We start from the raw sequence: 15,727 nt of genomic DNA, 5'->3' as shown, positions 1-15,727 counted from the left end.
GAGTGTTGTGCATCCACTAAGAACCGTCGGATGTTATGTATAAAAGCCTGAACAGTGGCAGTTCGGTAGTGAATCTCACTCACTCCAAGGCCATATAAAGAAGAAGAAGAAGAGTGTTGTGATATTAGTGATCTAAGTGGTTTATGGAACTTTTCACATTAACATGCCTACATGAAAATGTATTATAGAGAATGTACGAATGATTAATTTGAAAATGAACATTTCACATCAAAAGATTACTTATAAATACTTTTTTTTTATTTTTGTGAATTGTACATAACTTTACTTGTTCATTATAGGTTAGATGATACGTCAATTTTATTCAACGATGTTTTGTTCTGTATTTCATGTGTGCAATTTTTAAAATGTGGATATTTTTATCAACGCCGTTATAGACAATCAGAAATTTACTGTATTTTAAGAAAGGATTCACGCAAGTCAAATAAAATATTCAATTTACAAGTCTCTGGGTAAACTTCGATTATAAAAACTGCGCACTGTTTATTTTGATGTTAGTTAACTTTTTCTCAAAATTACTAATAATTTTAAACATAGTGATAGAAAATGTGTTGATAAGACAATTGAATTCACTTAGGAGGCTGCCAATACTTTTATTTACAGAAAACTAAATAGTTAATTTAAAAAAAAACACAATGTTTCCACCTGTTCAAAATAACAAAGTTTCAGGTAATATTTTTTTTATATTAAGGCGTCTTAGAAAATTGACAATTATTGTAAAGTAACTCACACAGATTATTATGAATAAATTTAACTTTTAGATGATTATTCAGTATCATCATCAAGTGAAATTCCTCTTCCAACCCCCGATTATGATTCTGGTGAGATAGTTAAGAAAATTTGAACTAAAAAGTTGGAACATTAACTAATTTATTAAATCATTTTTAGACATAGAAATAATTCAAGAGAACATAATTAAAAAAGTTCCCTCAAAAAAAAGAAAGCGTCAGAAACTCAAAGCAACCAAATCATCAGGATTGAAAACAAATAATGTAGAATCTAATGATGCATATTTAGGTGAATTTTGTTATATCCACTTGAATATTTTTATAATTGTAATTTAATAACATGCATTTTTAATTCATAATACATACTTTTGCAGCTATTAATGGCACTAAAATCCCTATTACATCATTATTAGGTGTGTTGATAATTTTATTATTGAATGAGAAATTTCATTAATTTATGATTTAATTATTATTAATTGATAAAATTACAGAAAACCCTGAATTCCGAAAGCACTTAGATCCTTATTTGAAGAATAGGCTTGTTTCCAAAAATTCAGGTAGGAACTAATATTTTTCAGTATTATAATCAATTATTTTAAATACGTATTCATGTTAAATAATAATATAATTATTCATGAGAACCAAGTTATGAATCAAATGTTTTGCTGTTTTCATGAACTACTTTTCAATGTTGCCTCACAATCTATAAGATTGTAATTACTAATATTTTTACCCAGATGAATCATCTTTGACAAAAATTCATACAACCCGTAAGAAAAAAAAAAAATTGACAGAAATTTCGACGTCACTTACTTTGGAAAACAATATTAACATGAATAAAGCCAAAGATAATAGTTTGAGTGACTGTCCAGATGTGGAAATTACTGACTCAAGTGCTGCAGCAGAAAAAAGCAAAGGAACGCCAATTGTTCAATCAGGTAATTTCATGAAATTTTATTTGATTACTTAAAAGTAAAAATAAAGGGAAAGAAATATATATATTTATTAAGTTTTTGAATTCTTAAAATCGAAATATCATTCTGTACAACTGACTGCTTACTCAATTTATATGTACAAATATTTATATATTACATATCCATCAAACAATAAAAAATATTTTTTTAATTTTCACATATTTTCTTAGATATATTAAGAATATTCTTTAAAACTCTGCATTTATTTGTTTACAGATGATTGGTTTTATTTGAACATGGCTAACAAACTACAAGAAGACCTAAAACTTTCAAAAGAACCTACAATAACACAAGATAAAATTTTACAAAGACCATTGCCGAATGATCTTGTAAATGAAATCGATGGTCCTTTTATTACACGCAGAGAAATGGAGTTGTTGATTCAAACAGCGCCAGTGATTGAGAATGATCTTACTTCATTTGACTCTTCGTTAGAAGGACCAGTTAGTGCACCTGGTTCTGATGTTGAAATGGATATTGATGATATACCTGTAGAATCTGTAAACTGTAATGCAACATCTGAGGAATGTTCTCCCACACCAATAATTGAAACTAATTTTACAGAAAAGGAAGAACTTGGTAAGCCTACAATATGTGACCATTAAATTTATTTATTATTAAATTTTTGCTTTATTATCTCAGAGAGCGAGACTAAATTACCATTATTAGTACCAAAGACTATCAAACCTCTCAGATCGCATGCATTCAATGAGAGGCGTAAGAAATTTAAAAGAAGAAACTTGCATTTATCTCACAGAAAAAATAAAAGAATTATAAATAACTCAACTAAAAAATCATCTGCCAAAACGAGATTTTTTCCAACTTATGTCGAAAATTCAGGTACAGTTTTAATTAATAAGTTTTATTAATGGCCTTTGAATGATGATAAATTTTGATTATTACATAATTAGAAGAGAAAATTTCAAACAGACGATCATCAAGAGCTGCCGCTCAATCTTCAACTGGCACTACTGAAGCAGTCAAAAAAAGTATATTATGACTATTTTTTTTTTTTTTTTTTAATGCAAATTTCTAAAAATAGCTTTTTTTCAGTTAAAAGATATTTTAAATGTTTGAAATGTGATAAAAAATATGAAAGGGTTAGACATTTCATACTTCACAGAGGAAAGTGTAACCAACCAAATACATGTTCATTGTGTCCTTACAAGACACACAATGAAGAAGATTTTAAAAAGCATATCACTGATCATATACTTGGAATACCTGTGGAAGATATGAATACAGATTACAAAAATGATTCAAAAAGTGATAGAATGGTAGTGGTAAAAACTTTGGTACAGAGAAAACAGTATCGTTTGTTCAATACAAGAAGAAAAGTAAAACGACGTAAATTGCCTTGTAAGTAATTAAAAAATTATCTACTATTTTAAGTACTACGTAATTAAAATATACATCACAATTTTACCAAGCCAAAAATATAACACGAATCGAACTTAATGTTACCAAACAATACGCCCTCAAGTACTTTCCTTGGTAATGATTAATGATCTAATAATTTACTTACTATTTGAATTGATAAAAAATTCACATGATAAACATTGTAGCCAATAATTTTTCACAAAAGTTATAGCGCACATGAAAGACTGTTCAGAAACAAGGGTTTGCTATCTGATTATTTTATCATTTAAGAAGGTTTAAACATTATTGTCTTCAAAATAAAAAATATCTAGTACTACATATTACGAAAGATACCAGAGTTCCAAATGAAAATAAACACATATCAGTTAAAGTCCATCTGGATCTGAGTAAATCCGGGTGGATATTTCAGTTTAATTGACAGCTAGATTTTCAATTACAGCTTCCGAAAATATCACTGAGTTTAATAAGCTAGCTTCATAGTTGGACTTAAATTAAATGGTAATCCAAGTCAGCAGTCAAATCTTATGACTTTTTTTCGCATAAAACTTTTTCACTAACTATTTTCTGCAAGCTTCAAATTTTGGATTATGATACATTATGCTACTGGCAGGAGTATATTATTTCAATAAAAAGAAAAGATTTTCCAACAGAGTAAAAAATAAGTATTGTAGCGAGTACTGTTCGTGTGCATGACTTTTCTCAACTAAGTCAACAAAGGACGTTATGAATTTAAAACTAACAATTATGATAACAATTTTTACCGACAGTTAAATATCTGAATAAAAGTAGAATTTTAACAATATTCAAATGTGTTATGAAGATCTATCGTGATTCTCGGGAATTTGTTTGAATTAATATTTAAAATTCGTTATAATTTAAAGTGAACATTACAAATATTGGTCAAAATATTATTAAAACTTGTATTTGCCCGTTTTAAATGCAAAATTTATCGCTATTTACAGGTTCATCAGAATATTTGAAAGCTAAATGCTCTAAATGTTATCGAAATGCTAAAGCTCGAATAAACTGTTTCATCTGCAAAATGTGTCGTGCGAAATTAGTTTATCAATGTGCCTTGTGCAATCAGGAATTTTCCAAATACTCAAGGCTGCGGCAACATATTGTCATAGGTTTACATGTTTATAACAATGAAAACTGTAAAAAGTGTTCAGCAAGTTCTTTCAGAAGTTTATGTGAACTTCAGCATCACGAAGAAAACTGTTTAGGCATTTCGAAACCGATTTTGAATATGAATAGGCCTCTTGTGATCAAACTTCAACGGTGCGACGAACTCGTTAAACGAATGAAAGAAACTCCCAGTAAGTAATGTACAATGTTGAATCTTTAGTACGAGCTTCTAATGTGAGCAAATAAAGTTCCTTTCTTAAAAAATATGGATCAGTGGATATAATATGGTGGCGATATTGTGCGTTTTTGATTTTTAACCTAAGCCAACCGCAGTGAATTGTGACTTGTGAGCAGCGTTGTGAAATGTGACACAGGCGACTGCACAAGATAGATGAAGTAGAACAAGCTGCTGGCTTGTGCATTCACCTGTGTGATATGTCACAAAGCTGCTCGTGAGGCTTAAAAAAGTGGTTTGATTATGTCATCGAAATAAATGTGCTTTGGTTGGTCATTGAATTTGTTTAGATAGTGTGCGAGGGATTGACGGCAAGCTCTTAAATTCCTGATAACGAGGGAGAGTACGGATAGGTTAGGTGCGCGCGAACAGCGCTGATGGGTGCTAGTAGTATTATAAAATGTTAAAAAAATCTTGAGTAGATCATTTTTATGCAATATAGCAAAACTAGAACGACAATTTAACGGGAGTGAATGGGGCTGTATCACTATTTTAAATTTGAATAGAAATTCAATAATCCTTTTTTCTATTAGACCTATTTAATAAGTGCTATAATTTAAATTCGCCATAGAAAAATCGGGGGAATTTAAAAACTTTAAAATATAAAAATTTATAGCACGCTTTTCGTTGGCATAGGTACACATTCTGATATTTTTCGACCCAGCCATCAGGACCCTCTCTGCGTTCAGGCCCTAAACTGCGCTCTGCCCAAAGGTGCTACCGATGGAATTTGTATCCATAATTACTAACACGTGTCATAATGTATTAGAGTACTAATTTGCGATGTAAGTGGCATAAGTAACACTTTTTGACACGAGTATCATACGCAATTTTATTGTACTGTCTTTCGCATTGCTAACCTCGCTTCGCGTTACCGTTCTTTATCACAACGTGCGAAAAGTAGATTTTTAGATCGTTAGCAAGAAAGTAGCACTTTTCGCACGCAGTGATGAAAAATACTGCACACAACTGAAGCCCTGCATCCTGTACCCGGAAGTTTTGCAGAAAAATCATATACTTATCTGATTCTTGAAGTACTTTGTGAGAAAGTACCAGATCAAAAAAGGTATCTTCTCGAAAATGTATGTTATTTTGCGCAATACATTTTTCATCGTGGTTAATTTACAAGATAAAAGTTTTATAATGATTTAGTAAAATGCATTACATTTAAAAATTTTTTTATACAAAAATTACATTTCAACTGTTTTTTTGCTCAGGCACATCAACAGATGATGGAAACAACACTAAAAATAGTAAAAGAGAAAATGTAAAAAAGAATCCTAAAAAATCAGAAAGTCCACCGGAAATTTTTTCATACAACACCATTGATTCCCATAATACCGATGATAAGGTTTCTTCAAGCAATTTGACTGCAATTGAAGAAATAATTTTACCAGTAATTGATCATTTTGAAAGTGAAAATGAAAATCAATCTAAAAAAAATATTACGATCAAAAAAGAATCTTCAAACAACGATGTACATGATAAAGTGTTCATAAATTCGGAAATTTTTAATGTTGACAAATATTTAAAAATGACAAATAATGTATCAGAAAAAGTCATAACTGAAAAATGTGTTACAAGTGGCAGACACCTCCTGGAAAATCTACTTCAGCCATTGCAATGTAAAAAAGATTTAGATCTAGATGATAAAATAAATAATATCATTACATCTGACTGTAACGGAAGTAATGAATTAGAGTTATCAAAAAATTCAAAAAATCCCAATGTAGATCCAACTGAAGTAAAAACAGGTAAGATTAAACTATATATTAGTAAAATATACGATCTTATTTTTTCTTACTGGGAATCTATGTATCGTAGGTATAAAAGTAATTGTCAAATATTGCTCAGAATGTCAAGCTGCTAATGCTCCGTTTATTAAAATATGCATAGAATGTAAAAATAAACAATTCCACTTCCAATGTAACATATGCGAAAAAATTTTAAAAAACCACTCCGAATATTTATCACACTTATTTGAGTCATGTTCGCGGAGTATAAAAATTTGTAACTTATGTGGATACAGCGACCCAAATAATAAACCTTTGCAAAATCATGTTTGCCGCTGGGACCAATTGATAGCGGAAAAATCTTTGGACAGAATAAATGGTGTGGTTGAGGAGAGTGAATTGACAATGGAAGAGATACGAAACAGTATGTTATTCCTTTCTTATCAATATTTTATATTTTGTAACTATATTTTTAACCATATTCATATAATTATTATTTTCAGTAATCAAGGATAAACTTGTTGTGTCATGTCCTAAATGTAATTTGATTCGACCTAATTCTATGCGAAATTTCAGCCCATGTAAAAATTGTGATACGGAAATTGTGTTTCTCTGCAAATACTGTCGTAAAGAATTCGAATCATACGAAAACGCTCACGAGCACATACTTTTGGAAGAGCTGAAAATCGAAGATTACTATGAATCTTGCCCAACGTGTGATAGAGAATTTGAAACGTACAAATCAATGGCGGGTCACATGAAGACTTGTGCGAAAAAAACGCTTTTTCATGTAACCAATGTACATTCAAGACTAATGACGAATCATCAATGAAAAGACATGAAAAAGTAGCTCATGATGAGCCAAGAGTTCCGTGTAAAGCGTGCAAAAGTCATTTTAATATTAATTATCTTCCTAAACATATAAAGAGTTTTTGTAAATCAAAGTTTTATCGAAGTTAAGTTGTTTCAATTCATGTCTGTAAATCAATTGTTTTTTATTGTGTAATATTTCAATTTATTTCAATTTGTATATTAAAATGATTATTGAATCCTCAATCAATTAACATTATATTCGCGTTACCTGATTGTTAATCACAATTGTGATGGCTGCATCACATTAAATACATTTTATGTTACAAATGTGTGTTGAAAATTATTATTTAATGCAGTATATTTTATACATATTTTGTGCATTTATGAGTTAAAATTTTACTTTGAAAAACATGGTATTTTTACTATGAAGTGTGATAATAATCGTAGCAGTCGCAATTGCTGGGATCAAACACGATTCATTACTTGTGTGGAATGAATTTTCATTTGGGGGGGGGGGGGGGGGGNGGGGGGGGGGGGGGGTTAATTTAAATTAATGTCTTGTATGTACATAAAAAATTTCATGTATGATCCGCGAAATTCCTTCAGGAGTCCTATAGAAGTCCTATTGGAGTTTCGCGGAATCCTACAGGATTCCAAGAATTTTCCAAGGGACGTATGCTCTATTAGGCAATGTCGTCTCGTTTTGGTCGTCAGACGGTATCCAACGCGTGTTATTATGTTTGCTTCCTCATACAGGAAGCGTTGTGATGCATCTAAAATTGACTTTGGCCAATTGTTTTGTCTCATAAACTAGATCGAATTTGGGGCTGAGGTCTGTATGTAATGTGTCTGTATATCTGTGCGGGTGTACGTATGTAAAACGAGTTTTCTCAATAATGGGACGGTGAATTTTATGGAAATAAACTACATTTTTTGTCGATTTCGTTGAGGGTGAGGCCCGAAAAAGTTTAATTTCGATTCATGCAATGTTATCGATATCGAAAGACGAGAAGTTAAGCTTCAATTCAGGACCAAAAAAGTCAAGATCCATCGATTAATTAAATCGTTATAAAAATAAAAATGTTATTTTTTCATTTCTTTAATTTTTTTTTAATTTTCACAAAGTTGAAGTTTTGTAAGTAGTTGAACTATATGAGTAGTGATTTTAGAAACACCACCAAAAAGTCTATACTATACAAATAGAAAAAACGCGAAATTTAATCTCAAAAACCTTATCAATGGAAGAGTTACATTGTATAAATGAAAACGTTTTTTTCTCTAAAATAAAAGATTGATAATTATAATAAGAATTTATAAATAAAAGTAGGAGCGATAATTCTTCAATGGGGAAGCTCTTTGCCAATGTAGTAGCAGCGGTTTTTTCTCACATGTCTATTTTTTTCGTGTATTGAAATTTTTAATTCTGTTTTGATTAAATATAAAATTTTGTTCCTATTTCCGGTAAAACTACTTAATGAAATAAAATGAAATCTGGTGCAGTTATTTACAGTAATCGTCTTTTGAACATCGCTTTAGGTGATATTGTTATGCAAGCATGCATTTTTAGGACTCGATCAGTAAAAAATCCTGGCTGCGGCATCGCCTTAATCTTTTCAACTAAGTTGTTGAGCCGCTCTCGATGGCATATTTACCTTGCATCAAAACGATTACGTTGTCCGCGAATATGTGCGGTTAATGTGTACGTTGAAATTAAAAAATTTGAGTAAATTCGTCGAGAATTTGTTCGGGTTTGCGCCAAGAGTCGAATAATTCTTGCCACTACGCCCATGCGTTTTTACTGTAAATACGCCGTAATGAGACTTTATGAAACTTGTGGACATTATTATTATTTTATAGTACATTACGAGCGATACACTGAACACAACGCCACTAATACATCACCTTCTGCTCGATTCTTCGACGATTAAAGTTCCAATCGCGGAATTTTCTCTAAATGAATTCTGATAAAATTCGATATTACATGCAACTTTTCCATCGTTTTTGAAAAAAGTAAAATATTTTTTAATTTATGCAAGAAAGTATTGGGTATTAAATTATGATTTCATAGGTGGTAGAACATAACAAAAGGTCTAGTCGATATTTCTGCATTGGATACAGTAGAGAAAACTTTTCACAGTATTATACTTTTTATGATAACCGAAAAATTTGATGAATTAGTGTGTCGAGGATTTCTTGGGTCGTTATTTACGAGTCTAAGATTATGGTTACAAAATTCATTTTAGAGGTTCACAAATATCCTATACTCGCACCCTTCGGGCCTGAGCCAATTTTTTCATGTTTCTAAAACGAACTGAAAATGTGTAACCTAGGGTTTTCGGGGTCGCTGTTTATAAATTTGCTAAACACCCAGGGTCTTGTTTCTTACTGAAAAATATTTGTTCTGCTCCAGGGCCAATATATTTACGTCTTTCAGAGAGTCTAAAGTTAATAAAAATATCATTTTTTAAAAATCAGAAAATAATATTTTGATAAAATGTTACATCACTTTATTGGTGAATTTTACTACATCTTCATAGGTGAACGCTACCAAACGAAAATTGGCTATAATTTAAAAGTATGTTTATACTCTTGGATAGTTTATAAGTTTATAGAAAAATCTTGATGCTATCCATAAAATAATTTGATGGTCGAAAAATAGTTTTAATGAAGTTTTCATTCTCAAGGTTTTGCTAATAATAGTCATGAAGAAAATATTGAATGATTAAATTTATAATTGTGTATGATACAAAAATGCTGTAAATGAAAATAAAATAAAAAGACCGATAAAACTCCTAGATATAAGTAGTAGTTAATCAGTCATCCGCTATATTGTTTGTCAAGAGTAATTTATGGAGCCACGGGTTGTAGATAGGTATATACAATGGCAAAAATCACTACTCTTATGACTCTTCGTATGCAACATGGCATCCATGATCTGACGGACTGCAATATAGAGTAGAGGTTTATATATAATAACGTAATATATTTTACACATAATCATATTCACTGTACAGTGAATTTATGTGATAATACATTCATTCTCTATAATAACATTTTCGAATATTTACAATGTAAACAATTACAAACAGTAAAGTATTTGCATTAACTTTTCATTTGCAAACTGAATTTCTGATCATATACATGATACATACAGCATTAAACTAACGCTCATATTGTACAACATTACGCCGCAGTGCAGCGCTAAAGTATGTAAGCTTTGTTGGTAGTTGGTACTTCCGATAGAAGATAAGCCTGCAGCAAATATAGTGTAGTCTTTCTCTCTTTTCATCAATGCTATGGTCAAATATCGTCACGGAGCAATATCACGTTGGTTCAGAGAAATTTTTTGTTCGCGCTAAATTAGACTTTGTGTATCAGTGTGTATCAGTGTGCATCAGTATACTTCGTGTGTGTACGATAAAAATTTCGTCGAGCAAACCGATAATGAGTATTTCACCTTCGTCTCGAAAATGCATTCGGATGTTTGATTCGAGTAAAAGGTCTCAGTACAGTTGTAACAGCGGTATCATCACTAGGCGAAGGATCTGAATACTTCAAGCGCGTGTGAGGTTAGCAATTATACTTTTTTGCAATATGATCGGTCATACATCTACAGTTATTTTTCGCATATAAGTTAGTCTTGCATAATTTTGGCATTTACTTCCGGGCATTCATATGGCTTTCAATAAATTAAAAAACATGTATCCGTTGAATTGATAGTTTGGCGGGACTCTTTAGCAATGTGTAAATAAAAGTTCACAGACAAACTTGTGTCCATACATGCACAGGCAGCTAAATACAACTTTATAATTCTGATTTGTGAAGACTAAAGCGGTACACAACTACATTTAAGATTGATATACATACAAACTTTTATACAAATTATGTAGATTAATCCAGAAAATATTTAGGTCTGCAAGTTTTTTTTCATTGTTGCAATAGCGAACTAATAACGTGAATTTTGATGTTGCATGAGCGGTATTTAGGTCGAGTTATATGTATAAAAGGAAAATTCATTGATTTTTCACTCTATCAATTTTTATTTCTATTTATGAATATTTTTATCGTTTGTACCAGGAGATTCGAGTATGTCATTTATGGAAGAAGAAAATATTTATCATCTACCAAATGATGGACACCATGGCAGAAACAGGTATAATCTATTTAAAAATAACTCAATTTCAAAAATAACTGCATGATGTAGAGTAATTTTTTGTGTTGCCTTTATGTAACAAAATTCCGGAAATAATTTATACTTATTAACAAACTTGTAAATTTATTTGTATAAATAATCAAAAATGAGCATCAAATAATTTTTGTTAACCTTCTTATCAAAATTAGTACCTGTCATAATAGCACACCTATAAAAATAACACTTTCGAAAAATTTAAACCACTATTTTTATTCTAGGGAATAAAATTGATCCCTTGCAATTAAATTGTGAAGCTGAAAATTGTGTAGAAGTTTCAACAGATTCTCAGAAATCAGATACATCTCACAGTGGTATGAATGTGTACTTTTTACCTTATAAACTTGAATTCTGAATTTCAAATTTTTTTGAAATTATATTTCAGAAACAATTGTTATAGATATCATTCATATTGATCCTAGTGATGATATTATACCAGGTGGGGTTTCACAGATTAATCTCGAAGAGCGTGATCCACTAAAGTCAGACACTTCTGACAGCAGCGATGGTGAGGGTGTAAAATTATCGAGATCTATTAAAACAAGTATTTCAATAAATATTGAATTAATTGTTTTTTTCTTTTTCAGATTGCAAAACCATTTTTTACAACATAGGAGAAAAAATTAGAATAAGAAATATTTCATCTGACGTCGATATCGTTAGCTTCAGTCCAGTCAAAACAAAAAATATATGTTCAATAGCAATCAATCATCAAAGAGAAATAATTCATCATAGTTCACGTCTGTATTTTTGACCATTAATGATAATTGACTCCTGGCATTTTCATTTTCACAATGTTTTCTTCTTTAGTTGAAAACAATCATAACGTTGATGAGTTTGAAATTTTCCAATCAAAACTTGGTGCTGATGATATAGTTAGTTCACCACATCAAGAACTAACCGATGAAGAAGAGTTTCCTGAAGGTATTTTGAAAATAATTTCGTATAATTTATATACTTTAATATTATTAAATTATACTAATAAAATAGATTTGAAATTTTATATGAACTGAACTTATTTTAGTTTATGAAATTGAACCACCTGATCCACCTCAACTCAAGCGTAAGCCGATTAGTGGAGAAAATGATGAAATTGATGGACACGAAGGAGTCATACCTCACAAAAAAATTTGTGCAAACCACAATTCAGGGATAAGCGGTATTTTTGATAAATCTCTTAGTTCAATTTCAAATGATAAATATCTAACATTTTATTTTATTTCACTTTTTTGATAACAGACATACCCACAGAACTTCTTAGTTCTAAAAAATCCATTGATCATAATAATGGTACTGGAATTGATTCATTATGTTCCAAAAAAAAGAAAAAAACATCAAGTGATTATCCTGTGGTAGAAGAAAGATTAACTCGAGGAAAAGCACGAGCTGCCAATCAAATCATCCAAAATCTCAACCAAGCAGATGAAATAACGAGTCTTGCTTCATCGATTGTGAAAATTCCTGTAGTAAAAAATGGAAATTCTACTACCTTAAGCTCTGTTAAAATTGACGAGGAAACTGCATTTGTTTCAAACACATGTGCTTTTGATAGTTTATTGCAAATATTACTAACAGCATCTTACGATTATGAGCCCATCCTTGTGCAAGTGAGTTGAAAAACTTAAATATTTATTATTAAAAATTGCAAATGACTAATTATTTGGTTGTTCTAGGTCGATAGCCTTGCTGAAAAGACAGATGTATTTAAAGTTATTCAATATATTATGAAAAAAGGAGTTAATAGCTACATGTATAATATGAGAGCACAAATTTTGAAAAAGCATTTTGAAATGCAGGATAACCCTGAAGCTGAAAATGAAAAGCTATTGGATTGTTTATGTAACATTGGGTCTATGACTAAAAAATTATTTGAATGTGTTCCTAGCTTTACAGAGATTTCAAAATGTCAATTTGGTTGTCCACCTAGAATAAAAAAATTCACTGTATATCCAATTGAAGTATCCAATTTGATGGCTCCTCAAGGTAAATACGTTATTGATGATTTTGTTAATATTTGTCAGCACACCATGTGTACAAGAAAGGGTTGCAGTGGAATTGAAGAAACAATACTTAATATTGGTAAATCATGTTTATATGTCTTCTTATTACTCATTATTTTCGAACAATTTGACTTAACTCAAATAAACTTTTTCAGGTAATATAGTTATGCTAGATATTCCTATCAATACACACAAGAGGAAAGTACAAATAAAGAAACTTGCCACTGAATTAGATATCCCAAAGAATGATATTCAATGCCTTAAATTATTAGGTTTTGTTGATATGGACGTAAAACAAAAGCATTATACTGCTGTAGTTTATAGAGATGTTGAGCAAAAATGGAGTCGATTCGACGACATTATTGGAAAAGTACAGTATATACCTGATGATACCCCAGTAAGGCCAGCTTTACTGGTATTTATTAAAGTCGATAGATAATATACGACCAATTTTAATTTTTAACGAAGAATTTAAAATGTTGTAAATAATCCAAAATTTGTATATCTTATGTACATAAATCGCAAAAAATACGAGTGTTGATTATTAATACAGGTATGATTTATGTAAATTGCAGTATTATAAACTTAAAACTGTTTATGAACTGATTAATTATTGTTATTAACTATATTTAAATACTTTTTATATTCACAAATAGATTTATTACTTTGATACAGTCTATATAATTAAAAGTCTGTTACCTGATATTATATAAATATACTAAAAAGTATGTCAGGAAAATCAGTTTAACTTTTTGGCAATTAAATGTGATAAACCTTTTCTATATTCCAAACGAAAAATTTAATTTCATGTTTGGAGTATGAAAAGTAAGGTATGCCAAGTTAAAGCAAAAAATGAGACATTTTAAGACCAAGTTTATGTGTTTTTCTCTGCAATTGCCATCTTTATTAAATTAAATGATTTAAATAAAGTATTTCTAATGAAAAATGTTTAAGAGTCGTGCAATTTTAAATATGACTTTAATTAGCTAGAGAGTAATGTACTGACTTGTGCAAGGTTCAAATTATTTATATATATTAAATAAATAAATGATGTGGATTTAATTGTATGATTTTTATTCAATTGTTTGAATCAGAATTTTGTTACCTGAGGATTTTGTGAATTTAATAAATGATCGATAAATTGTTCTTTCTTCTTTATAAATACTATCTTTATAACTTTCATATAATTTTAAATTAATAACGAAAGTTTCTTGAAATAACTATTAAAAGAAAAAATGAAATATTACGTTGCAAACACTGAGACCGAAAAGTAAATTCTGACAAACTATAGTATGGTATATATGATATTCATTGCTTCTAACTCTAATGACCAATCAGGGAGAGTGGGGGAGGCATCGATAGAGAGCTGAAAAGGACTGCGTATCATGAAGCGATGAGTCAAATTATCGTTGTTATCATATTTTTGGATGTTTTTAAATTAGTGAGCTGCGTAGTACTAATGTTGAAAAACAAATGATCAAGGAAGTATAAGTGTATCTACGTGTTGTTGCGCCTGAGCAACAGTTATCACGCCACATAAGAACTGCCACTCGCTGCATGAGTACTAAGTATGTACTGTAGTGGGCAGTGAGATGAACCGTTGCATCCACACGTAGACGTAGTCCAAGAAGTTTTAATTATGTGATTGATCTTCATCAAGTTACTATCGCCACAAGACTTGCTACGCATAGCGTTTACAATTGAACAATCACAGGTTATAAGCAGTAATAGTTTTTCTGCAAGAACCGGGTAGTGCTTGCCGGGTTGAACAAATGAAATTCGAATCGTAATGTGACGAACTTCCGACCTTTTTGTGGTGTTTGATCAAAAAATACTGTTATGATTATTCTATCTTGAAAATCATTTTTTGTTTTATCAGATTTCCGACTATCTAGCTGAAGAGCTGAAATTCTTAATTTTTAATACAATCTAAAATATTGAAACATGCATAAGATATTTATCAAAGAGGAATTAGATATTCCTGAACAAGCAAGTATGTTGATTTTTGATTTTAGCATTTCTGAAAAAATCTTTTGTTGTTTCATTGATGCTATTGTTTGCAGCAGACAATTACAACTTTAATAATTATACCATCTCGCAACAAGAAGAATGTTCTGGTGAACAACAACAACTGCAAACTTTTAATCAAGAATTATCGATTAGACATGTTGGATCATTCTTTTACGGTATCAATAATAACTTATACAGGATTCATTTTTTAACATGAATAATTTGTTTTTAACAATAATATTTTGTTTACTAGCTAGTGGCAACGAAAATGAAGTATTCATCAAAGTGAAAAATGATAAAAATCTTTTGGATAAAATTGTTGAATTGATACATGAAAACCAAAAGAAAGAATTACCAGTTATAAGCAGAAGAAAAAATACAGGTATTTACTTTAATATTTACTTTTTTTCTTCATTTTATTCATTTTTTCAAATTATTATTGTTATTTTATAAAGCTAAAAGATCAACAAAGTTTAAAAATCCGAAAATAATTGATTGTAATGAAGAAAATTCAATTCA

The 15,727-nt window shown here is 30.2% G+C and overlaps 2 protein-coding genes across 5 annotated transcripts; both read left to right on the top strand.

Moving 5' to 3' along the window:
* Nucleotides 1-100: 100 nt before the first annotated feature.
* LOC106651422 (RE1-silencing transcription factor A-like) lies at nucleotides 101-7,252 on the top strand. Of its 3 annotated transcripts, none has more exons than XM_023462190.1 (16): nucleotides 101-193; nucleotides 300-470; nucleotides 556-687; nucleotides 780-839; nucleotides 907-1,035; nucleotides 1,121-1,159; nucleotides 1,238-1,303; nucleotides 1,484-1,684; nucleotides 1,937-2,299; nucleotides 2,363-2,560; nucleotides 2,632-2,709; nucleotides 2,774-3,079; nucleotides 4,063-4,419; nucleotides 5,681-6,217; nucleotides 6,288-6,620; nucleotides 6,700-7,252. In XM_023462190.1, exons 3-16 carry the CDS (start codon nucleotides 654-656, stop codon nucleotides 7,026-7,028), a joined length of 3,030 nt encoding a protein of 1,009 aa, XP_023317958.1. In that variant the 5' UTR covers nucleotides 101-193; nucleotides 300-470; nucleotides 556-653; the 3' UTR covers nucleotides 7,029-7,252. The 3 variants fall into 3 exon arrangements, with proteins under 3 accessions (XP_023317958.1, XP_014225391.1, XP_023317959.1); XM_014369905.2 differs by having other exon boundaries at nucleotides 300-511; nucleotides 596-687; XM_023462191.1 differs by lacking the exon at nucleotides 4,063-4,419 and having other exon boundaries at nucleotides 300-687.
* Nucleotides 7,253-10,113: 2,861 nt separating this feature from the next.
* LOC106651425 lies at nucleotides 10,114-14,260 on the top strand. Of its 2 annotated transcripts, none has more exons than XM_014369914.2 (10): nucleotides 10,114-10,578; nucleotides 11,087-11,162; nucleotides 11,420-11,512; nucleotides 11,599-11,706; nucleotides 11,786-11,938; nucleotides 12,009-12,122; nucleotides 12,223-12,357; nucleotides 12,438-12,805; nucleotides 12,872-13,277; nucleotides 13,354-14,260. In XM_014369914.2, exons 2-10 carry the CDS (start codon nucleotides 11,138-11,140, stop codon nucleotides 13,635-13,637), a joined length of 1,686 nt encoding a protein of 561 aa, XP_014225400.1. In that variant the 5' UTR covers nucleotides 10,114-10,578; nucleotides 11,087-11,137; the 3' UTR covers nucleotides 13,638-14,260. The 2 variants fall into 2 exon arrangements, with proteins under 2 accessions (XP_014225400.1, XP_014225399.1); XM_014369913.2 differs by having other exon boundaries at nucleotides 10,139-10,578; nucleotides 11,584-11,706.
* The last annotated feature ends 1,467 nt before the right edge of the window (nucleotides 14,261-15,727 follow it).

This window comes from Trichogramma pretiosum, unplaced genomic scaffold, assembly GCF_000599845.2.
Source record: "Trichogramma pretiosum strain Unisexual culture from Peru unplaced genomic scaffold, Tpre_2.0 scaffold9, whole genome shotgun sequence".
NCBI lineage: Eukaryota > Metazoa > Arthropoda > Insecta > Hymenoptera > Trichogrammatidae > Trichogramma > Trichogramma pretiosum.
Note: the sequence above shows the minus strand (reverse complement) of the source record. Positions and strands in the feature narration are given on the sequence as shown.